The sequence below is a fragment of the Strix aluco genome, chromosome 6 (assembly GCF_031877795.1).
Source record: "Strix aluco isolate bStrAlu1 chromosome 6, bStrAlu1.hap1, whole genome shotgun sequence".
In the NCBI taxonomy this organism is placed as follows: Eukaryota; Metazoa; Chordata; class Aves; order Strigiformes; family Strigidae; genus Strix; species Strix aluco.
Window position 1 is genome coordinate 35,030,525 of NC_133936.1, and position 26,353 is coordinate 35,056,877.

At 42.0% G+C, this 26,353-nt stretch overlaps 1 protein-coding gene across 4 annotated transcripts in view; it reads right to left on the minus strand.

Annotated features, from left to right (window-relative positions):
• Positions 1-22,847, minus strand: part of MYO1B (myosin IB) — a 117,316-nt gene extending 94,469 nt beyond the window's left edge. For 3 of the 4 annotated variants that reach the window (XM_074829590.1, XM_074829589.1, XM_074829586.1), the window contains exons 1-2: positions 22,830-22,847; positions 4,061-4,201 (exon numbers count right to left, since the gene is read on the minus strand). In XM_074829590.1, the coding sequence (XP_074685691.1) occupies positions 4,061-4,195 (135 nt within the window). In that variant the 5' untranslated portion in view covers positions 4,196-4,201; positions 22,830-22,847. Of the gene's footprint in view, positions 1-4,060; positions 4,202-20,787; positions 20,905-22,829 lie in introns of those variants that run through there. The other variant, XM_074829587.1, reaches the window with a different exon arrangement.
• Positions 22,848-26,353: the final 3,506 nt, after the last annotated feature.

Consider the following 26,353-nt stretch of genomic DNA (forward strand, 5'->3'; position numbering starts at 1 on the left):
CCATTAAACTTTCCATCAAACACACATAAAATTGAACAACAGGTAATCAAGCTGTAGTCTGTTCTCTAACTGTTAGGAGTACACTTACTGCCCTGTTTGCACCATGGCATGAACCGTAGCTAATTTTCCTGAAGGGTTTACAGTGACCATACCCAGGATGGTACAAGAGGATCCAGATCTGAATGTTCTTGCAAGGGGAGCTCTTGCAGACAACATCTGGAATTTCAAAGGGGTAAATGGAGCTGGCACTAGGATCTCCAACATCAAACATCCAGCGTCAAACATAATTACTGTGAAAGAGACTAGAAAAGACAAAAAAATTTATTCTCCTTCAGTGGAATGAGCCCGTTTATCTTGTCATCTTTGGCTACAGGGAGAGATTTGGCACTGTTCAGTGATGGCTCGATCTGACTCTCACATTTCATAGAATCATAGAATCGTTTGGGTCGGAAGGGACCTTTAAAGGCCATCTAGTCCAACTCCCCTGTGATGAGCAGGGACATCTTCAACTAGATCAGGTTGCTCAGAGCCCCATCCAACTTGACCTTGAATGTTGCCAGGGATGGGGCATCTACCACCTCTCTGGGCAACCTGTTCCAGTGTCTCACCACCCTCATCATAAAAAATGTCTTCATTATTATCTAGTCTAAATCTACCCTCTTTTAGTTTAAAACCATTACCCCTTGTCCTATAGCAAGAGGCTCTACTAAAAACTTTGTCTTCATCTTTCTTATAAGCCCCTCTTGTTGGTTTACCTATCAAGACTGGCTAACACAATTATGCAACGTCTGACCAAACAGCATTTTCCAAGCTATCCATCTCACAGGTCTCATTCCTCACAACAAATCTTTTTGAAGGTTATAACTGCAACTCCATTTTAAAACTAACATATGTAGCACAGACACAGCCATCAGTCTACAGGAAACTGCTTAGAACTCATATTGAGTAAGCCCTGGTTTACTGCTGTAGAAACATTTCAATCAATTCATGTGGCTTCAGTTTGACTTAGTTTTTTAAACTCGGACACAAGTTTTGGTAATGCCTACAACGGAGCACTGACACGAGGGTTGAACTTAACCCCACAACTGAGCCAGGAAAAGACAAATCCATTCCCACTGCCCTCTGAAAGGATTCTGAGAGGTCAACTTATGTTTTTAGCTTGTTAGAGCTGAAGAAATCTGCAGTCTTTGTTAAGCACCAACAGTAGCTCTTTAATAGTCCAATTTGGTTTCCCCAAGATAGCATGCAAACTACGGATTTTACATGGTAAAACAAACATTACTTCCAGATGTAACAAGGCTTCGTTGTGCTCATCTGAGTCTAAAAACAGAAATACAAAGTGTAGTTCTCATGAGTGAAGTTTGGGGAGAAGAGAGTGGGTGGCAATAAGGAGAAGGGAGATAAGAGTTCACACTTGAAAATTAACAGGGTTGTTACTGTGAGCACCATGCCAACTGTTACTGTTTTAAAAGTTTTCTAAAATAAGCAACAGTGGCATGAAACTTGCAGGGCAGTAGAACTGATACAGAAAGGAGATAATATCCCTCAAGGGATTTGGCAAATAAAACCATGCAGTATCACAAAATAAGTAACTTGTACATTTGGTAGCAGCATGTGACACAGACATAAACATCTATTTCCTTCCACCACTGATGTAGTGAATGTTTTAATACTTGCAAAGATCTGCATCATTTTGCCTTCATAGTATGGATTCACAAACAGTACTTGTAAGACCTTAAAAAAAAAAATTAAAAAATCACATGATCAAACAAACCTGGAGATAGAAAGGGTAAATGATAGTGCAACAAACTACAAGGGAATGATTCAGGTGGGGAGGGTGGAAATCCTTTGGTTTTGGCAGCAGTTCATATTTCTCAACAGAGCATGTTTAAGTATTAGGCTTTCCCACCTGCAAGGCAAAGGATCCTACATTGCTAGAGAAAAGTGACACCTTGTATCACCTGCCAAAGCACATAATACAGCTAATTACATTGCACGTCAGTGCCAGGCCCAGCCGAATTAGAAGCTGGGGGAAATACATGCTTCACTGTCACTGTCTCAAAGAACTGTGTGTTTGAACACGGTTGTCAGCTAGCATGTAATAGCAGATAAAAATAAAAGAGATTACCCATTTGTCATTCAAACTGGTTTCTTTCAAGAAAAATCTATCCAGTCTAAATTAATTAGAAACATGTAATGAAATACTTTGCAATCCATAGTAGTTTACAGTAAAAAAAAACCAAGCATTGAGAAAACCATTCCCATATGAATTAGAGCAATCCTTCTTAAGAGACTGTGTAGTCTAGGGTAGTCTCACAAAACAGGTTTCTATCCTTAATGCTTTAAATAAAACTTTCAAATATGACCCAAAGATGGGGCAAGGTAGAAATGTCGTCTTCAATCTCCAGTTCATTTTCCTTCTCTTCTCTTTCATATTTTCTTGAGCTAAAGTGGTATGAGATGATTCAGTATCACCCACTTTTGCTGTAGGTATTCGGAATATAGAGTTAACCCTAAAACTGATGTGAAACATGTTAATTACACAAGCCACTGACTGAAAAAAACCTCTGAAACCCAGAAGAGGCAGCCACTGCAGCTATTAAATATGGAGGACTTGCCAGAAGCTGGATGAAAGAGCAAAGAGGAGTCTGATCTCTACCTGCCTGTATCAACATCTAAGGGTTATCAAGAGGGAACAGACTATACCTTCAAGGAACAAGGAAAATTTAAGACACAAATTTTTGGAAATGTAACTCTCAAGGGTATCAGGAAGATTTTTTTAACCATTGTGGAAGAAATCTTTCCACAAATGTAGATTGTTTCAGTTTCTTCTCCAACAAGGTTTTAATGGATACTGAGAGTCTTTACCTTATCTTAATTTTCTGGTTAATTTAAATTGTCAGTCCAAACTTAAGGAGTAAATAGGTGGAGGTGATGTAATAGCAGATAAGTGCAACTGTATATTACTAAGCTAATGCCTACAGAAAAGGGAATAGGCATAATTGAGTAGGAAAATTACTTCAAAAGAAAGATGTGGCAGACAACGAACCGCAGAGGTACAAAAGCACAGACTGTAAGGGATAGAAGAAGCAAACAAAAATAACACAGATCCTCCCATATTGGAGGATGGAGAGGAAAAGGTATAATGAAACCACGAAGATTCAAGTGCTTAGCAAGAAGGAAAAATACAGTCACACTAAAAATTAAAAAGGGGGGAACGGCTAAGTTATAAGTATAGAACACATCTATTTGATTGTAATAAGCTGCAGATGCAATTGCTCGCAGATCATAGCTATACTCTGGCTTAAATATTTCAGCTTTACTCTTAAAAGACTTACCTTTCACCAGCAGTCTTGGAAAGTCACTACAAATAATGAAGTTCATACAGCCTCAGCAGTACAACAGATACAATACTGTGCACATTTTAACAAAAATGGAACAAAGAGAGATGAAGCAGGAAATGAAAGGCTTAACTGGAATCACAATTTGCCTCTTCATCCCTGCCTGTGTTTCAATTGTCAGTTCACAACATCTCTCCTATTGATCATCATTCAGAGATTAATATGCCTGAAGATTTTGATTATTTCCACATATATCCAATCTCATTCTTTCTAGTTTAAAATCCAACCATTCTAAGAAACATAACTTCTTTACAAATCAAAGACAGCGGGCAACATTTAACAGTCCTAGCATATTCCAAGCATTTATTGTTTCTACATCAACTTGCTTGAACATCCTGGAAGTGCCTTCCCTGTAAGTGAATTATTTATAACTGCAATGTCCTCTGACAAAGGAGTATCAAAGTTATTGTCATCGTCAGTTCAGGAACTATTTTTTATGCAATGGGGAAAAAGAAAAAGGAAGAATATCCCAGATGGAAATGATCAAATGCAAACAACGAAGTACAGGAAAGACTACAGCACAAGTAACATTTAAAATATCCCTAATACAATAGATTATGTTCACACATTCAGTCTACGTGTATCCTTATAAATAAACACATATTTTAAGCATGACAGCATAGCTCCTCATAGGATATTATTTGTTAACATATACTCACATATACTTCATTGTGATCAAAGCGCTTTTTCAGATTATTGATGAACGAATCTTCATTAAGTGGCTCTAAAAGAACCATATCTCCCACCCCTATCATGTTGTCTAGAAGTGACGTCTTGACCTCCATTTTGGCCATTTTCTCCTGCAAAGAAAGAAATAAGTATAAAACAAAGAGCAAAGTTAGCTCAAAATTATTCTAATCATTCACAGGCATTATCCGGTAACACTATTTAAGGAATACAAGTTAAAAACCGATCGATGACACTACTTTATTTTTCTAATGAGCATTCTCACAGTCATTCTACCTAACCAGGTAGTCCACACAATTCAAAAAATTTAACTTCTAACAGTCAACAATGCCTTCTAGTCCCCCACACATTAAATATGAAACTGCACGAAACAGGAGTGAAGATTCCAGTGGGTACCACCTCCAGATTTTTTGGGCAACTTCAACGCAGTGTTCAAGTGTATGCAAAACAAAGTTTTATCAAAAGCTACATCAACATCTCCAGTGTATCAAATTAGGGTTTGAATTTGTCAATACCCTAATCTGAATTTCTTCTCACCCTTAATTGCATTTGTCCAACTCCATCAACTTTTAAATGGAAACCAACTAAGTGAACTCAGTCAGAGACAAGAACCACACTATTTTATCTTAATTCATGAACCCTGTACTCTGGAGTGCCTATATTCCAGTACAGTACTGCTCTTGGTTACAGGAAGCTACCAAATCACTTCATTTCCTAACCAGACTTAATTAAATTATGGATTTATTTGTAATTTTATTGCTTAAGGGGGCATTTTTGTTGGGCAGCAACAATCCAGCTGACAAGTGGAGACTCTGCATCTATATAAACAGAGTGGCAAAAGGCAGAAGCGGGTCTTAAACAGGGGACCAGGATCAAAGTAATCAAGTCTGATAAAGGAAGTAATTCAGACAAAGAAGTCAAGGTCAGGCCAAAACACAACACCTATTTCATCCTCCCAGTCTTTTATCCTTCCAACCCAAATGCTAGAGAAGATTAACCAAGCTCCTCAAGAACTCCAGGCACACAGTTACTGCTTTCAGCTTTCATGACGAGACTGAAAAATGAATGTATTAGCAGTGGCGGCCGGCAAACAGGGAACCAGAGGCGAGAGAACAACTTTGCTGACAACACAAAGCAAGAACCAGCTACTGCACAGCTACAGCTACACAAAACAACAGTTGAACTTCACCAGTCAGCTGCAACCTCTCAGCTACTAAATGCTATCAGGCTGTCCCCTATCACCGCAGCATATTTTAATTCTAAATATTTTTTTCTTTTTCAAATTGCCTTTCCTTTTCCAAAATGCCTTTGAACAGCTATTACCTTATACAATCAGCATTAACTTGCCATAGTAGCTATCCATCAGATAACTAATTTAAAACAAGCAAAGCCTTTTATGTCTTGCTTCTGTCCACAGCCAATGCGTTACTACATGTTATTTGATTTTCTGAGCAGTGAGTGACATTTGAGGGATATTAGATCAAGACTTAACTTGTGTTTGATGTTTTTCCAAATTCAACGAAGAGAAGTGCCACTCCACAGGCGGCTAACAGAAGTGATACAACAAGATCCCCAAAACCTGAACCAAGCCTGGGAATTACTAGAAATTCACATGGAAATGCAGAAACAGTGCTGAACTATGGTAACCAACCAAAGCTGAGTCAACTCTGCTAAACAAACAAAAGAGCATTTATTTTAAACAAAAACACTAGACAAATATTTTTGTAGAGAAAGATACTTTTATTCTTAAAAGTTCACCTCTCTGAATCACAAAAAAAATTTTAAATATTCTCAAAATCTTTTCAGAGGTATCACTTCAATTTCTGCATCCATTAAGACAAATTCTTTAAACTACCAGTCTTGTTTCAATGACCTAATTACTTCCCATACATCAACTAATGCTCAAATAATTTTTGAAAGGCTGAAAAAAAAACCCCTCCTCAAGTATGGAACTTATTAAATATTGGGTTTGTAGCCAAAAAAACCAAAAAAGCCAACATAAAAATCCTAATATGGGCAATTTCAACCTAAAATTTAAGTTCTAAGTAGTATACCTCATCTACCATTGTGAAATTACACACCACCTACCACACTTCATGCATCACTGCTCAGGAATTTCAAGACCAAGAGCAGCCAAACCCATCAAGAACATTCATGTATTCCCAAGCTCAGAGGCACATTTTGCAGAAGAGGTGCACAAACTATTAAAACCTGGATCAGAAAGATGTATACAAATATTAATTTATCAATATACTTGAAAAGTTCAATTTTATGGTCAAAGGTTAATTTTCAGCTTGTTTTTTTCCACAATAATTTAACATGATACTATGTTTAACACGCAAGCTAGAAAATATTAGAAACATAGGTAATGAAAAAATTGGACAATATGCCTAGACATTTTGTTTAACTGAATTCTCAAAATTATTTGCAATAGCTTAGCCTTTGCAAAATATTCATTATAGATTACCTCCTACACCGATGTATGATTCAAGAGCATTCTGCCATACCAATGTTGTTAGCCCCCACTTTGGTGGAATCCAATCATAATCCCTGCTCTGGTCTAGCTAACAACAAAGGAAAATACGGCAAATTTCTGGGATAATTTGGTTGCCTATCTGAGGTAGTAAGTCCGGAAAAAAGCACTGTTAAGAAAAGCCAATAATGTTTAAGCATACACTACACAATTAGATTGAATTTAATCAATAATTGAATTGAAACTACTAGAAGAATTTAATAGATCAATATATACAGCACTTTCAAAATGCTGATTTCAAAAGTAGCTTTTAAGAAAAACCTCAAAAATCAGCATACTACACAGAAAAAAAAAAAAAAACACAAAATAATCAAACCCTTGCTCCACTTTTAAGAGTAAACTTCAGTCAAGATTTTTAGCAATACATCACTAAGCTCAGAAACATCAATCCACATCCATGTCCAAGTATTTGTATTTGCCATATATTCAAAGATGCCTTGCAGCTGGAAATCTCTTCCCATCAGTGCTGGTGACAGTGTGCTCACCACAATATGGAGAACAGTACATAAAAGTAAGCGACTTCTACCTAAACGTGTATTCGTGTACCTTTAAAAAGATGAACATTTCTTGGGAACTGTTTTCGAGAACCTGAACTATGAGAGGGGTGGGACCAGAACATGCTCCCAGTGCCTGAGAGATCAGTAATGAATGAAACCGCAGCTGTGCTGGTGAGAGAGCAAATGCTGGCAAACAGGAAATTAGGTTCGAGGAAAGAACCAGAATGGGTTATGTCCTTTAAAACAAGGACACCTTCAGTGATTTTCAAATGAAGACTGCTGAATGGGGAAAGGTGGACTGCTGTGAGGCCCTATTTGAACTGTGCTGTAATTTCAAACTGGAAATTCAATAAAAAATAACCTAAAAATATAAGTGGTACTCCCTTGATTTACCTAATACCTTGCTTTTGTGACTGCAACATCTCATTCTGTTGACATCAAGAAAAACAAGAGTTGTATAAAGATTACAGCTGTAAATTATTAATATAGCAACAAATTAGCTCAGCAAAAAAACCAAAATTCTTCTAACGCTTGCAGTCTGCAAATCAGATTCTTCCTCAAACATTCCCTGATCTCTCCCACACCCACTTACCACTTGAGTCTTCTCCCAGATTTACCCTTCTTATTCCTAAAGCAAACATCGTCAGCATTTCAGAACATCTCCCTTCTCTCTAGTCACTTGCCAAATCTGTTCTTCCTCACTTTGGTCTCATATCTAGGCCTTAATTCAATGGAGTGAGAACACTTTCAACACGTTTCCATTCTCAGAAAAAAAAAAAAAAATTCAGTAATCCTTCACAGCTTGATCTGTTTTATGTTGGACAACACACTTGGGAGGAGAAGTGCTGGGCATGGTATGCCTGTAAAATGCTTTTATCCACACACTCCCACATTACACGTAGTCTTTTAAAACACAGACCGTTGTATCTACTACTTGCAGTGCCTGGGACTGCCATCCAGCTAGGCCAGTTGAATGGAAAACTTTCTTGTCCCTCTTGGCCACAAGGATGGCAAATTAAAAATTACACTATCCCACAGCCACAGCAGTCTTATCAGCCAGTCTGAAACAAGAGCTAATGAAAACTATAAATAGAAGATGATACAGAAAATAGGCCAAACCCCAAAAGCCTTGTACAATTAAGTTCACACATTCTCTAAGGGGAAATGAAGTAATACCCCGTTATTAGCATACAGCATGTTACGGAATTGTCCAAGGTTTTCCACATCACCCTCATACTGTAAAACAGCAACAATTAATTGTCAGCAGCTTCCTACAGATGTGCAGTTCTTAGCACACATTTGCATTTGCTGCACTGGAGTTATCACCAGCTGCAGAGGTGGCTCGTTTTTCTTCTTTTGTGGCACCGTAGCAAAAGGACCATTTCTCTACCATCAAAACTGACATAATAGATGTACTCACATATGCTTCAAGCTCTGACTATTAACAGAAAACAAAATAAGCCTTTGGTTTCACTACCACCAACTCACTGTAGAAAATAACCACCTTTTCTTTTGTAAGAGTTAACAGGGACAACCTGCAACATCAGTAATTCAATAGTGGAGTTTAAACTGATTTCATGTTCCAGGTCTGATCCTGAGCTCCCGTCAGGCTGTATTATGCTTGCCCACTCATTCCCTTTTTTCTCTGTCAGGGAGCAATCAGCCCACACAGAGCGGGGACACTGACAGGCCACTGCTGCAAAAAGCAGCTAGGGACGCAGTGTCATTATCTGAACAAAACAAAACAATAGGGACTACAGCCATCTTGTACTACTCACGATAACATAAGCATCAATTTAGCAAGAGGCAGGATTTAAATTCATCCTGTTCTGCTGCCCAGCAAACCCTACATATTCGCTGGCCTCTGACTGATGCCCAGAAGGATCAACTTCATTGGAAACATCTTGTGCTGGTTCACCAGGTAAACTGAGGCACACTCTGCAGCTGAACTGTTATAGATCCCTTTTCACTCAAAGCCAGATTTCCCAACATCAACATGTATGAAAAAATGTTGATATCATCCAAAGAAAATCTTTGCTTTCCCTCCAGACCCCCTAACTTTTTTACTCTCTGGATGCTACAGGGGAGCGGTACCCCCAGAATTTCCTATCTGCTGCCTGGCCACTGTCTGCTAGGAACATCTGCACCCTTCTGCCCAGCTCTGACTGCTCGTAGATGTTGCTCTGTCACCACCAACGTGCTGAAGAAGAGAGCACGCAGAAAACAGCGTGGTGTTGCAGCCCACGATTTCTTCCTGCAAGAAAATGGACTTGAGAAACCTGACAGACAGATTGCAGGAAGGAATGTTAATAGGTATCGCAATGGCAGTAAAAGCACTCTTAAAGAGCTAAAACGCTTCCTCTGACTCTCCATCTTTCCTTTTGGTTTGGCCAATGTGTAAATATCTTCTGAATTCCTTTTCCTCCCACAGTCCTACTGAACAAATCAGTGTTTGCAAACTGAGAAAGTTTATAATTTGGGGCTTTTGAATTAGCTAATGTTTCTCACATCTTACCTACCAAGCAAGGGCTATTATTTGAAAGCCTTGCGCAACTTCTCTTTATTTTCTGTGGGCACTGAACATTACGTATGTGTACCGGATTCCTTGAGTACTTAACAACAAACACCTCCAGTGAATTACAAAATTAAAATGTGGCATTACGGAGTATATTTGTATTAGGACTGCAGGAATGTTTGCATTCAGCATCAGCTAAATGGGAACGGCTCTTTAGCAACATCAGATTAGGACAGAGTTGCGCGCCAGTGACTGCAATTTAGATGACAGATTTGCCCAGTAGAATTCCATAGGAGGAACGAATGCTCTGCTGGCTCCTGCTACCAAACACCACACATTTAGCTAAAGATTGGGTAATTGTCAAGAAATAAACAGGCCGCTTAAAGTACTGCTGAACAAACAGCTGCAACCAAGTGAAGCAATATAATTTTTTAGTAATTTAACAATGGAGTCTTAACTGCAGTTTAGAAAAACTAATAGTCTAATGATTAGACTTCATTAGGATGGGTACAAAATGTTTCCTGGGACATTGTCTCCTACTGACATAAACGGTGGCTGAAACTTTCTCCATTAACATGACTCAGGTCCTTTATAAATACAGAGGGGAGAGGTTTGGTTGTTGCTGTAGTTCTTTGGGGTTTGTTGGGGGTTACTGTTGGGGTTTTTTGTTTTGTTGTGGTTTTGTTGTGGGTTTGGGTGCTTTTTTTATTTTAACATCAGCTTGATTACAATCTACATTAAGCAGTGATTAGTTGCCATTAATCCCCCAAAAGTAAGAGACGTCTCTTTCGTGCCTCTGTTCATATCCTTCCTGACAAGACTATGCACCACTCTTGTATCATGTCAAAGGTGCACAGTGCTTTGCCACAAAAACAAAATAACCTGAGCCATGTATGCAGAAGATACAGCTTTGCCGTCCTCCACTTCCCTAATAAAAGACTAATTCATGAGCCTAAGGGAAGGAGTGAGGGGCTGTGTTTGCATTTCTCAAAGGCTACTTTCTGCTACTTTTGCATACTAGTTTGAATAACATTAGCACAGATATTACCTGCTGTAAGAGACCGTGAGGTATATCTACTCTGCAATTTCTGCTTTATATTCCCAGCAGTCCAGGTTTTCAAATTACTTCTAACAATTATTTTGCAACCATAACACTGTAACTGCCACCAGTAATTACACTCAGGGGTTGATCTATTTCCTAAGTCAACTTGCAGCTTTGCTTTACCTCATTTGGGTCGGTCATACACTCACACTAGGTTTTGGGAAAAACATTTGGGTCCTTCAACATTGCTAAGGTACCCTTCTTCAGCACCTGTTAAAATATAGTCTTAAAATAATCAAAAGGGATTTGGTACTCCATTTTTACCCTGCAAAAGTTCCTTTACATTTTGAATTATATTGACAGGCTTCAAAGATTATAGGTGTGGAGTAGCCTTTTCTGTAAATGGTTATTCTGAAGCCTGATTTTTTTCTCTTTCTTTTGTTTTTTTAAATTACTTCTGTTTAATGGGGAGAACACCTTGGGCATTTTCAATGCATCTGGAAATAGGTCTTCACTAACAAGGCTGTTTGCAGTCCAAAATTCTGGTTAAATTCCCACTGACTTCAGCAGAAACAGGATCCATGGTGGTTTCTTACATTTAGGCTTTTCTTAGTCATTGCCTAACCACAATGTTTTACAATCATTCCAGGTCCACTTCTAGAGAAAGGGATAAAATATTGAGGAATAAAGAGGGTCTCTTTTTGGTGCATACCTTGCTAAGATTCTCTTTAATCTTTTTCAAAATAAGAAGCAAATGTGACCACAAAACTAAAAGTTGACAAAAGTCCTGCTTTCTTCCCCTAAACCAAAGACTAGATTTCAGACTGACAGCATTCTTCGGACAACATGATTTTTTAAAAGTTGTCCATACAGAACATGAACACAAAGAAAATGCCCTCATTCTTAAAAAAAAACCAACCAAACAAAAACACACACACACACACACAAATTAGCTTTTACTACTGGATATTCGAACTCCACTAAGCAGGGGGTGCCCTTTTAAACTGATTATCTTCATCTTTCAAGCTGCCGCTTACAGTTTTTTGCCAATTTTTCGGGATCCTACCCAATCCAAAGGTTATGTTTGCATAGCTGTTGCAGAAGAGAGGCACAAAACCCAAGGTAGGACTTATTTATTTTGGGGGATCTTCTTTGTTTGTTGTGTGTCACACACCAGTAGCTTGCTACCACACCAGCGCTTGCATTCAAAAGATCCCCCAGTAGCAGATCCTCACAAAACAACCAGCCCTCAAAAAGTCAAAACATTTCTTTCAACTGAGGTTTCACTCCTTTGGGAGAGATCCAGCGATCAACTGTAATCTAGATCTTTCACTTATACTTTTATTATAAAAGGATTTTTACTTTCCCTTCCACAAAAGTATGTGGGCAGAGAGCAAGCCTTGCTTCCTCCAGTCAGCACATGAACCACACAGCCCTGATACAGGCAAAAGAAGTCTGCTCATGGCGGGGCAACTGGAGTGAACACCAATTTATATCATGTCAGTAAGGTGGGTATTAAGAGATGTCTTAATACTACAGGGTTAAAATACCAGAGTACATGCTGATCTTCTCCTCACATGCTTGTGTGTGTTGCCTGTTAAGCAGTCGATGATAAGCCTTGAAGATATGCAGAATATGAAATAACAGAACAGGTAACACTGCAGCTTCAGTCAGATGCCAACAGCAGAAGGAAAAGCAGCCACAGAAAGTCATCACGGCAGTCACTGAACCAGACTTAAAACTGGGCACGGACAAACACAAAGGTAGTCAGGAACTTCAGGAAATCCAGATCCCAGAAGAGGTGTTGGTGCCCCTACCTACCCACCATCAAGTCGCCCACGATAGCTGAGCATACCCGTAAATCCTAGAGCAGCTGACAAACACCATCGCGCTCACGGAGTTACCCCCAGAACAAGGTCCAAGTTTCCATGCACCCATATTCTCTTCCAAGCAATAAAAAGTCTGGGTAAAGCTAAATTTACATGGCTGAAAGCACTGTGTATTTCCACACCATTCACCTTCCTTTTCCATTTAAAATAGAAAGAAAAGAAGTCACCCAAACACCACCCCACAGATCTTATTCTTGCCTGTTGCAATTTCCCCCTCCTGAAAACCTCACTGGCAGGCTCCTTGTAATATTTGTAAATACCATTTGGAATATTTTTAGCCTAGTATTTTATAAAAATAAGACAAGTCACGATAGCTATACATGTCTTGGCCTATACATCTACTCTCTCATACATGTCTAATATTGAATCTCATTCAAAGGACAGAGGAGTAAAGGACAACAGAATAGCTAATTTTCCACACATCTATAAAAGCAGGCAGGAGAGGAGATCTGAGCATAAGCATCCCATCAGAGACATGGGTTGCAAGGAGAACAAATACCTTATTAAGTACCACAGAGCCACTGCAGAAGAATGGCTCCACAAAATTCCCTAGCCGCAGAAAAGCTTCAAATGGAAATTATTGCTTCTTTGCAAGTCAATCTGTCACAAGAGAAAAACCTGCAGGAAGTCAGACTCGATTAAGTCCCAGTTCTCCCAGGACTAGCTGCCAAGGTAACAGAACAGTGCAAGGTTTCACCCTACCATTTACCATCACTGTCTATTCTGCACATCAATTTCTCTTCAGCAAAACACTGCTGGTTTTAATGAAAAACAGAGAGGGGGGAAATAAAAAAAAAAATTGGATGCAAGTGTTCAGGAAGAAGCAGCAATACTTGCCCAAACCCAGGCTAAAAAAGCATCTACTTAGGGGCAGAGAGGCTTAGATAAATTACATGCACTGTTTAGACATGTTTGCTTGTCTCAAGCGTTGAACTGTATCCACAGTTTTGTCATTTTCATTCTCAACAGTCACTTTCAGTAGGACACCTGAAATCACAGGATAAAAATAATCAATTTATAAATCAAGGTATCTCCAGCTATTCCTGTGTCTCTCTTATCAAGAGATATCTCGAACAATGAGACCAGTTCAAGAAGCTGCATTTCAACACACAGTAATCACTCTTGTCCAGATGTCCATGAAGTTAGAAGCCAGCAGATAGTATTTTTATTAACATCTAGCACAACAAACAAAGGCGCTTCCAAATGAAATGTAACACTTCGTGGATTTAGAGAGGGACACCTTCCTAAAACATCGGTAGAAAGCATCTCCCTCCCACAGAAGGAAAACAGACGGTCTCATGGCAGACAAATTCTACATATACTCACAGGTACTGAGTTTTCTCTCACTTTGTTTCAGCGAGAACTATCATCTGGCAGTTTTAGGAAGCAAAAAGATCTATTCACATGAGATACAGGCAAGCTTCCCATGTCAGAAATCTGCTACGAGGTAGAAGGAGCTCCAGCTGTACCTTTGCTTGCCAAAAGATTTTCCAGGGTTTCTCCTGGAGTGAACTTTGTTTTAACACAGCCTTGCACTCTTTGATCACTGAAGGTAAACCTCCAGAGCCCTTTTAACTGCTGCAGCCTGACCGTCTGTGAACTGAACAATGGCAATAGTAGCTGTATCTGTTCTGCATGTTCAAGACTGGTGCCAAAACCATTGTATCATGCAATCATGACTACTACACTGCACTACTCCAGAGTGTGATTTTTCAGCCTTCTAGTGTTTCATGAGAAATAGTTCCTACAGTATGCCTAATTTCTAGCCTAAATCTATTCATCGTCAGCTAACACGCACTTCTTCTTGCTTGTGCTAATGCTATTGGGTTTTTGTTTTGTTTTCAAATGTAAATGTATTTTCTCCCTCCCAGAAAAATATTTAGAGAGGATTATCTCATGGTCCTAATTCTGAATAAAGCATAGCCAGTACTGCTCATTTTCCTCCCAGTGGCTTCCCCATCCCCCTGACCACCCCAATAGCCCTCTTCTGCTACCACTTCTATTTGGGCCCACCTTCGCTGAGCAGGGTTAACCAAGGCTGTACAGATGATTCCTGGTACATCATGGCAGCGATACTTCCTCATCACAACCAGGAATATTCCTTCGGAGAGAGGGTGATTCATTTTCACCCCCCTCCACGACTCTTTTTCCTTCTCCAAACTTTCACCTGGAATCAGCACTTCCCTAGCTCACCCTGCGTGACTAAGCTCGACTGCTCCATCAGTCACAGATCTACTTTCACACGTAAAAACTAGGAAGGGTCTTCAGACACTCAAGCAACCAATTGGTTATTGGTTTGGCTGTAGGTTTAACTTGTTTAGCTTGTAAGTTTAACTACTCCCCAAAATAACCTGTCTTTAAACCTCTACCATCTTCCTTCTGACCTCTCTCCAAGCCTCTCTAGATGAAAAGGTAGAGCAGCTGGTATTCTTGCCACAAGTTACACATCCCAGATATTCCTTCTTTCACACTGGATAAACATGAGCTCCACTAGAAAAAGCTTTTTTCTCCCCCCTTGAACATGAAGCTCTAGCAAAGCCATTTGGTAGATGGTTAACTGGTTCCCAGAGTGCCATAAGAAATGGCACCTCTTCATCTCTCAGCCAGTGTCACCACTGTCTCTCTTTAAGCTGCTTATTTGCTTCCACAAAAGAACAATGGAGAGGCTTAATATCAACTTCACTCCCTTCAACAGCTCTCCTAAAGAACTAACTTCTCCTTACAGTGCCATCCAAAGAGTCCTTATGCAACAAGGACTTTAAGGATGCCTCTTTGATCTGAAAGGACACCCTTAACTGTCCTACAAATTGTTTTAACACAAAGGCATTAGAATATAGAGAGTAAGTGCAACTTCCTTTGCTCCTGCTTTCCCAAGATACAGAATTCAATGCTTTATCACCCAGAGGCGTCTTTGTTTCATTTTGGAGGTGCAGGTTTTCAAAGGTCAGTGGAAAAGATTAAAGCACAGTATCAGGACATTACATATGCTCCATTGTGCATAAAAACCGGATACCTTAAGGTCAAGTCTTTACAAAGATATTCAAACACCAGTATGCTCTTGTAGACATGAAGAAGAACAGACTCCATGAAGAAAGTAAGTAGAAACATTTCAGGATGTGACTGCTCTCTACTCGGTTTTCTTTCCATTGTAGTAAAGCCTGGAGTTTAATTATTCTTATTCCTAGTTCAAAGCACCTCTAGCACTTTAGAGCATACAAATTATGAAAATTTTGGAAAATTATAGAAAAAGAAGCAGAAAGCAAAAAACAAGAGAGCCTGCATACAGAGCATATTTGTGGGCCCAGGAAACTTGTACCAATGCTGACCAGACTGTGGTCACAAACTTTTTAAAACTGCTTTCTGCTGACAGTAGGGAAAAATGAGTCTCTCCTTGCTGCCTGTACTTAGAAAATAAAGAAATCTACCACAAGTAACTCTGACAGTACAGCACCCACCAAACCTTTTGTTACTCAGCACCTATTCCTCATAAATTATCTCCTCTTTTCCTCCTTCATATATGCCTTTTCTTTCTTCCTGGTCCTCTTGTCCAACAGTGTAAGGATTTCTGCTAATATAAGACCCTCGTAAGGACTGTTGCCTCTATAAGAGAGGGAGAACAAGGCAAAGATTACTAGTACACCCACACCAAAGCAATTCCAAGGCAGCACTACACAAAGTCAGGAACAAAGCAATTACCCAGACCCCAAGATATGCCCACTCCCCACCCCTGCAAAGGAGAAAATCTTTGTGACAGTAAATGTGGAAGTGTTCAAGGCCAGGTTGGACGGGGCTTTGAGCAACCTGGTCTAGTGGAAGGTGTCCCTGCCCATGGCAGGGGGGTGGAAACTAGATGGTCTTTAAGGCCCTGCCAACCCAAACCATTCTGTGATTCTCCCCCTCACTCCTTAGGACTCTGGATATTTGGATTTTTTACCTTGGGCCTTTGGCTTCTTTGCTGAAACATTAAATCCAGCTACTTAGGCTAGAGGTCACCCCTTGATTGCTTTCATCCCAAAGGCTGGAACATTAGGATGTGTGTTACATGCTTGTGTGTACGTTTTCCACTGGAGAGAAAGGATGCTGCTCTTGCTTCTGGGGTCCATTACTCCTGCTAGCCTGTCTGCACAGAAGGATTCCCCAACCAGTTTGCATCTGAAAAGGGGACTTGATAATTCTTCTTCATCTCTGAAACTGTATTTTGAAACTTCAGTCTTTCCCACTGAAACACTTTTATCATCACAGTGACTTTGCCAGCAGACTTAAAATATATCAAGAAATGGACACAAGTTTACTTGCTGATACCAAATGGGAAATTTCCTAGTAACAAAGAGTTGGGAGAGACAAAAAGATTAAGCGACTGCACAGTTTTCTCTAAAAGCTATGCCACTAGCTCTTCGTATGGAAAAAGACCACTTGGATGGCTCTAGCCCTGCGACTGGATGATACATTAGTCTAAAATCTCGAGTCTGCAAGCAACTCCAAAGACTCTACATGTAGTTACTTAAAGGAAAGGTAAGCAAAAGGTAATATGAACTGCTTGGTTTTACAACAAGATTCTTCAAACACAAAGCAAAGAATCAGCAATGGCAGGAGTCACTGAAAATGGCCACGAATACCATAAAAGCTCTACTCCAGCTCTACTCAAAGAAGAGCCTGTCACAGGCCAGGCTGCTCCCTGAGGATCAAGCCACACATTTCACAGTTACCTGCCTCCCTGATACAGGATATGACTGCAACAAACATGATACGCCAGTGGCTTCTGGAGGATGGGGGACAGGTACCAGAGGTAAGTAAAGAAGTAGAGGCCACGTGAATAGAGGAAAAACACAGCTTGGCAGGAGACCAAAGGCAAAAATTATGAGAAAGTGTGGAAGAGAGTTAATGTCCCTAGTGAGGTATGGAAGCTAGGAACCCCAGATAGAGTCCCAGACTGCCTTCCTTTATTTTCTCAGTGAGCAGAGGTACTTCTATTCAAAGGGAAAAACACTTTATATATATTTATATATTTTTATATATGTGAAAGGACATGGAAGAGTTTTGAGAACTTCACCTTCCTCTTCCCTCACCATTCTCCCCCAAGATGGGGCTTAAGTCCAACAGCAAAAAAAGAGGAGATCCTGGTCTCCACACTTTGTTCAGACACCAAAATCTGGAGTCATACAAACTGAAAGAGCAAAGCTTTCATAATCTGCAAGCAAACTGGGGCACAACTGTAAAGGGTGCATGTCTTGAGACTAATGCTCAAACCCACCAGGAAAGAGTCACAAGGACCCTTGCTGCAGTTCCAGTAGACTCTTTAGCAGCTACTTCACAGCACATGAGAAAGAGTTGCAGCCCTTTCCATTATCCCATCAGAGCAAAATAAAAATCTTTACTTTTTTTTTTAGGAACTGCAAAACAAAGGAAAATTAATGTTATTCTTTACTGCTTCTTTATGACAAAGCATGCCTTGATGTTAGTTTATACATCAGAAATCAAGCTCTGGTTTCCTTCTTTTTGAAGGATATGAATGGAGAGGTTACATAAGGGTGTAATAGGAGCTGTTACTTCCTTTCCCAGTTGAAGAGAAAAAGCTGTGGATCAGGTTACAGACTCAAGGGCTGGTCATCACTACCGCAGCCTTCCTAAACTTTTTGCCAGTAGTCCCCCAACAAACAGGAGAAGCTACTTAGAAGGCTCTGGGAATTCCTAAGACTAAGTACATATCTATTAGGGGGGAAAAAAAGCCTTTATTTTGGTCTTTCATCAAACTCAGGAAATTCCCCAAGCTTGACGCATACAATCACTCAAATTGCCATTTTCCATTTCAGTTTGTTCTTCATTAGCACAATAAAAAGGATGAATGAAATATATGGTAAGATTTATAGGACATGTGACACGTGAGCTACACTGAATAAGCTTAGCACACTGACGGAGTGCTTAATTTTGGCAGCTGTGTTAGCATTTGTCCCGGCTCTAACCGCATACGGCAAGCAAAAGGAGGAAACATAGTGTCCAGATTGGCCTACACGAGCACTAAGCTGTTCTCCAAACCGTCCCACTTGCGCTTTCTTCACCTTCCTCTCCGGTTCCCAAGCCACTGCTATTACTGCTGCTGAAGGAAGATGAGATCAGACTCCAACACAAGGAATTTCTGTTCCCACAGAGCTCAGAGAAACCAGATGATCTCAGAGGATCATGTGAAGCGAGTCCATGACACTTCCATGAGGCAGAGTATCTCCAGTATATTGCCAGCAGTTTCTTAAGAGTGCACAGTGGGAAAAATTAATGGCTTTGCTTATGTTTCCAATTTTTCTCTCCCACTTCCTCCTCTCATTTGCCAGACTTTTATTTTCCCTTCCCCTAGAAGCACTAGTAGGCTTGCAATGTACATTTGCCCTTCTAAAGGGAATTACATCAAGTCTTGCCCAACGTTTGAAAGGGCTAACACACATAGCTACATTAAACTACCTTCCCCTGGCATCGTTTCCTCACAGAGTCCCTCCCCTCAGACATGGGAAACAAAACAAAACAAAAAAAAGGAAAGACAAAAAGGCAAGTTTCTGTGATCTAAGATGCTTTCATGAGTTCTTTCACCTTTCCCTTGCAGAGCACTTAATCTGTCTGTGGTGCCCATACAGAGCCAGAATCTTTTCAGATGTCCATCAAATATGCCACCTAACACCACAGAGGTGTTTCCAGAAACATCATCTTTCCTAAGGACAGGGAGAACTTGTGGTAACCTAACATACCAGTAATTGCTACACGATGGTAAACGCCAACATGAGCAGTGATCACTGTACATTGCTCTGGGAATAATGGGAATGCTCCAACCATTACACCTTCACACAGAATCAAGCCAGAGGCAGCACTTTGCATTAAGCACTAAATTAAAGACATTCTTAAACTCAGGCCTGGGACAACTGGAAATAAAAACACGTGCAGAGAAGAACGTCGTTAGCTTTAATACGTTTAAAAGCAGTCAAGCCCTGAACTCTACTCTAACAGATGGGTTGGACTACTCCTGTTCCCTAACACTGCGCGCTTTTGGGGGAAGCCTTGTTTTTGACACAGGGCTTGACAAAGTGATGATTCATCCAGGGAAGGATGGGCAGCTTGTTGCCAGCCTTAATTCACAATTAACAATAGGACAGCCGGATATGGGAAACTCATGATTCAACACAAAAATTGCAGAGTCAGCCATTTTACCTGACCTTTACATTTTCCAGTGGTCATTCCTAATCTGGATATATTTTAAATAGTTTCTCCAACATATTTAAGAGTAGTTAGCTTTGATTCATTACTGTTACGTTTGTCCTTTAGGATAGCAGCCCTGACGAAATGCGTAGCAATTGACTTAATCACATCATCTGAAATGGCAAAGGCTGAAATTCCTCGAAAAAGCAAACGGCAGGCGTGCGCCCGGCCGTCGGAGCGCGCAGGTAGCGTGGGCCAGACAAGTGGGCGCTGCAGCCCTGGGCCAGCCCCGCTCCCCGCGGGCCCTGCCAGGACGGCCACGGCTGTGCACGGCGGATCCGGCCGCTCCGAGGAACAAAGGGATGCCCGGCCCCAAACCCGGCGGCAGCAGATGTCCTGCACCCGAGCCCAACAGCCTCGGCCTCCGGGCGTGCAGACAGACGGCCGTAGCTGCGAGGCTGCACCCAGGCGTCCCCTCTGGAAAGCCCTTCCTCGAGCCTCTTCTCCAAAAGCCACCCGACGGCAGAATTCATCACCCTGCTCCAAGTTACCAGCCCTCTTCTCACCGTCCGCCCCTCTCCCCATACCCGAGCCCGCTCTTTTCAATTAGGCGAAGCCGCGCGCACACACGGTAATTATTTTGGACAAGAAAAAAACAGATGCCACAGTCTCTCTCCAGAAAAATCACACACACACATTCTGATTTTCACGGGTAAGATCCGGACCGGCTCAGTGTACACACCAGCCTTCGCGCCCCAATGAAGCCGCCTGAAGCCCGCAACCACCCTCCAGGTGCCCGCGAAGCCCACAGCGCCCGCAGCCCGTCCCAGAGCCGCGGGTTTGCCCCAGGAAGGGACGCCCAGGAGGCACCGGGACCCCGGCACCGCCGCCCGCTCCTCGCAAAGGACGCGGCACCGAACACCCCCCCCCCCCGCCCCAGTACCCCGAAGCCCCCATGGGGGGCGCGGCGGCTGCCGCCCCGTCCCGTCCCGCCGGTCCCGCACCACAAAGGGGGCCGGGGCCGTGCGGGCGGGGGATGAGCCGTACCTCTGCCGCCGAAGGGCGCTGCCCGCCGTCCCGCGGCAGCCCGCCGCCTCCCGCCCCGAGCCGGCGGCGGACGCGACGCTGCCCTGCCCTGTCCTGCCTTTCCCCGCCCTGCCTTGCCGGAGCGGAGCGGGGCGCAGCCCCGGCCCCGGCCCCAGCCCCGGCCCCGCCCGCGCGGGGCGGAGGCGCCGCCGCCCGCCGGCCCCCGGCAGCGCGCGCCCGCCCGCCCCGGCCCCGCAGCGCCGCCCGGCGGGCTCCGCTCCCCGCGCCGGGGGGGGGGGAGCGTGCCCCGGCCGCCCCGGGGCTCCGCCGCAGCCCCCCCCCGCCACAGCTCCCCGTGTGCAGCGGCAGGTCCCCGGCCGAGCCCGCAGGGGCCGAGCGGCGGCAGGTGCTCCCCGCGGGGACCCCCCCGGTCCGGTGCCCCGGCGCTGCAGGGGAGCGGGGCGCCCACCCGCCCCTCCTCGCCCTTGCACGGCTCAGCCCTAGGCAGGGGCACATCTCCAGCGTACCCCGCTCTTCAGTTTGTCCCTCCTGTGCTTCACCTTTAGCCTTCAAACACGGCCCAGAACGGGAACCTGCCCTGTTCCAGCAAGAAACCCAACATCCCCGACTGGATTTCTGCAGTAATGTTTTCAGCACCTCCTCGAGACATTTTAAATGTAAGCACCCAAAAGTATTTACAGCAAGCTTTGACATCTCTTACCTGCCCAATCCCGCCCCTGATAAGCACAAAAGCCATCAACAACGTCGGGCGACTACCCCATTGTGTGGAAAGAGGGAAAAAAAAGAAAAATCCCTAAGGGCATAATTCATATCGTGTCTCGGCCATTCCCTGGCCTAAAACTGGGTCTGAGGGCGAGTAAGCTGACATTTCTCCCCACCCCATAAAAACTCCCCGATGCACAGATGAGCCAGGGGAGCACTCAGGTCTGCACGTTACACTCACACACTTCCTGGCAAAATACCCTGGGTGAATAGTTTCACTGCATGTGCTTTTTCCTAAGGAACCAATTACCACATTAGCTTTTTGTTATTTTTTTCATGTTTGCAAGCAGGCTTTTTCCAAGCTGGGTTGTTTTAAAACAGCAACGAGCTTCAATTCAAGCTGACCCTGTGTTTGATAGGTATAACAGTGAAGAGGACCTGAACTACAGACACACTAAGCAGGAGAAATCCAGCTTACATCACCAGATTCAATACGATCAGAACCATACAGTAAAGATGCAAAATGCATTTTAAAAACCTTTCTCATTAAAACACTTCAGTTATTTCAAAGTAAATACTGTATTTTCAGCCACATACGATAATCCTTGGTAGTCTTTCTGCATATACAAAGAGATTGTATTCTCACACAATTTTTCAAGTCTGTAATTATACAAATGCTGGAGACAGCTTTCAGATGAATCCCAGGAACTAGAGCCCTGCAGCCCTGCTGATTCATAGACTCATCACTATTTTATTATCTGTAGATTTTCAGAGCAGATGCTTAGCTCCTAGGATTTGTCTCACCCTTAACTTTTTATATCTGTAAAAATAATGACTGCTTTCATTAGAAGTGACCAAAAACCGGTTCAACAAAATATTTTTCGACTGAAAAATTGAAGGCTTGGTCAAAACTCAGTTCTGCGGAAACAGTGACAGCCTGATGCAGGTATTCTCAGGAAAATAACTTAAGTTTGGGGTGGTCTGAAAGAGATATGGGCAGCACCATGCCCCTGTCCTTTTGCCCCATTCTCCATACAGCTTTCTTCATGACTCAGCTTGTGGTTCTGGGACATAGTTATTGCATTCTTTCCCAATTAATGAAGGGCGGGGGGGAAGTAATTTCCTTTTACTCCAAATCTAAATGAAAATGAAATTCAGGTTTTTGTAAGGAAAGCAGTTACTGTCCAGCCAACACTATTTATCAACAACATACCCAGAACAGTAAGCAGCATCACAAGACAGTGACTGCAAACATTTCATGGACAAAGTACCTATTTCGACTTTACACATTAAAATGATCATAAGTCACCACATTGGCATGAAAATACAAAATTTTCTACCTTGGAGGTTAAAATTCTCCATTTCATCCAAAGAGAAGCGTCAACATTGGAAAAAAGCAGTGTAGCTTTCCTTCCATGGTCCTACCGCTGTGCTTCAAAAGCATTAATGGTGGCTACTTGTCAGACACACTCTTCATGCCCATTTGATGCTTAGATTCCTGTAAATAAGAATGTCCATCTGTAACAGCTGGTGATATTTGGTAGCATTTATAACACAGATAATATTAAGCATCCTCATGAGGCTGCTTTGTCCTCCAGGAAACAAACCAAAAATACCCAGAGTTTTCCCCTAGTCTTCCAGCACTCCATTCCTCCCTTGTTTCAGATCTCTGCAAAAGAAGATATATCATTACCCATCCTTATTCTGGGGCAATTTTCCACTCTCACTCTTTATAAAATGTGAGTAAGCAGCCTATCCCTATACCTTATACTCTTGACTTTGTAGGGTAAGCAAAGAAACAAACATTGGTCCTGAAACCTGTGTTCTTTCGGTAAAGCAAGTTAGTGCAACGCAAAGGGTATCACAACTCAGTCTAGATTTTTTTTGCTTTTTACTACATCTACCGGGCTACCATAATTATCACTGACACAGTTTGCAGTAAATACAAAAAAAAAAATCTAAAATAAACTAAAAGACATACCTGGTCACAGATGATCAGGCAGATACAGAGAATTCTTTTCTTTAAGAAATGGCTCTTTTCTTAAAGCCAAATGGTGTATCCTGGACCATATAAGACACATCAGGGATAATCAGTATTCAACACACATTCAGGTCTCTTTTGAACATTAGAGATAACCTAGAGGATATTTAAGGGGAATTTCCAACTACTGAATCATTAACTATGCTTTCTTTAGCACACACACGTCATTCTGGAAGGGCATAGGCAGAGGCTTCATCTGGCAACAGCCTACAGCAATTTCAGAGAGAAAACGGGAATGTGGCTGCATCCCTGTCTTGCAGCTCCCAAGCCATGGACTCCCCAGAAGCTGTGGCAGACATCTGTGTACATCAGAACAGTTTAGGAGCTGCTTATTTACAGATGGTCTTTTTTTTTCCTTTTCTTTTTTTGGATGTTTCCAGAGGATTATAGATTATAGTTTCCTGATTACAGCCTTAAGTCCTACAGCTTCACAAACCAAGCAAGTCATATACAAAACCAACTGTAAAACTAGCTGTTGCTAAGACTGCAAGGGCAAAATTGGAGATTCAGGGTCCTGTTTAGACTGACGAACCATGAATCAAACACACAACAGTCCTTAGACTTGCCTATGACAGTCCCTGGCAATTAGAAGAGCACTAGTTAATGGCTAGAAGTACCTCCTAGCCAACCTTGCTGAGAAAAGAAAGCAAAGAATAGCTGAGCCAGCCACTTCAGAGAACAAAAACAGAACTACTGTGAACCATAATTTGTACTGCCTGTCAGGATTTGCAACAAGGCAGGATAGTAATCTAGTCTCAGTTGTGTTCATGGCTCTAGGATGAGGTTAGCTCACTAGAAATACAAAAATATCTGACATTATTAGATAAAATGGTAGAAGTCCTCTCAAATGCATTTAGTTGGTAGAACGATGCATTAACAAATCAGTACTTAAGACAGATATTATTATAACTTAAAATTAGCTTTCATTAGCTTAAAAAAAAAAAAGAAAAACAAACCCAATCCTTGTTTTTCTTAACCTTTCTTTCAGACACCAAGGATAGTTACTGATTGACATGATTTATTATTTAACATTTGTTTGGATATACAATTCTCATATATGGAGAGATTAGCTATCAAATTATTCCTATTCATAAACGATGAAATTGAGTCAGCAACAATAACTCAAACAAACCAAAAAGCAATTCCTTGACAGAGCTGAAAACACAATTTAGATGTCTGTGTTTCTAATCTCATGCTTAGCCACAAGACCAAGCTTGGCCATTTTTCCTATACTCAGTGAGAAAATTCTGCATACTCATAAAATGTTGCAGCTATACCTCTGTTCTAGATCACTGGGACTGAGTGCATATCAGAAGTTGTGGGAATATACCCTACAGTAGTTATAATTCTTTTCCACTTCAAGCAAAACAAAACAGTACTCGTAAGACAATGTCAGGAAATCTTGCTGTAAGACTGAGGACAGGGATTTAACAAGAGTAGTCTCTGGCTTCTGTGTCATGGAAAATGGCCACAGGTTTGAGCTCTGTCTGCATACAAGTGAATGCTTCAACAAACAAGCTGCCAGTGGTCCAAAGAATTCCAGTTTTGTGACTAGAAAACCAGAAAGCAAAGACTGTACATGAACACAGCTCATCCTTCACCCACCCGTGGCAAATTAAACTGCATGCAAGTTAGAATGAACAAGCAGTGGCTCTGTACAGCTCCTCAGGTGCTTTGGAAAGCATCGGTTAACTCAGCACTGAGATAGATCATCTGCCTTCTCCAACTGTAGATCTTATACAGGATTTGTACTCCCACCTGTCAAAACACTGTCAGCTTTCTATTTTGCCATGATGTCTCCTCATTTTGCCAAATAGGGACTTTCCCTTTTTGTCCAGAGGCAGGAATAAGCCTTCAATTAGCATGGCATTTTTCTCCTTTGCAGTGAAGACCGGCATAAGACAGCCTGAGGGTCTAGGCCTAGAATTCAAGAGAAGAGGTTGCCCCAGGGGAGATTTCACTCTGTATTTTTGCATTAAGCACAGGACAGGATCTGAGAAACATCATCCACTTTTTTCCTGGCTAATTCAGGCTTGAAATCAGTTTGGTGCTTGACGCAAGCTACCAAAGCCCACCAACCTAATCTGTTATGTTTCATGCTAACAGTCTTATGATAGACAAGAAAGCCCTGGTATGGAGGTGGCTCAGTCCCCAGCTCCTGCCATCACCCACCAGGCTCTATCTAGCAGCTGAGTGCTGCCTAGAGACATCAACATGTTTGGGCCTCTCAAAAGGCACGTCTGGAAAAGCGCCCCCTGTCAGTGCTAACACTGGTGAGATCTTTACATCAGCATGAACAACTTACAATAGCAATACGTTCAAAGTTTCATTTCCACAGTTGTTTCCTTTGAAAACACATTTAAAAACCAACTGGGTATAAGGGCAGCTGATTCAGTTCAAGAAAATTTCCCCTGAAAATGGATTTGGTGTCCTCCTCAGCAGCCAGCAGGGAAGAAGAAGGATGGAAAGAATTCCAGACAATTCAACACTGGCAGGCTCTGCAACTCTGTGAGCCTCTTGCACAAGGGCACATCCTCAGTCTGATTCAGTGATCTCAGTAGCTGGACCCAAAAGCCACCAGGCAGAATGAACCTCAGCATGGGTCATCTGCTCTGAAGGGCTGAGAACCTCCCTCTTATGTACTTGGGTGATTATTTTCTGGTTTCTCTTTGTACGTACCTGGGATGCAGTGCACAGAAAAATGGACTTTCCATGGAAGCAGATACTGCAGTGTCCGATGGACTCACTAGGGGCTGGATCAGCACACTGAGTCATGAAACTAGGAGTCTCCAAACAGGTTTTTTTCTCTTACTGTTTTTTAAA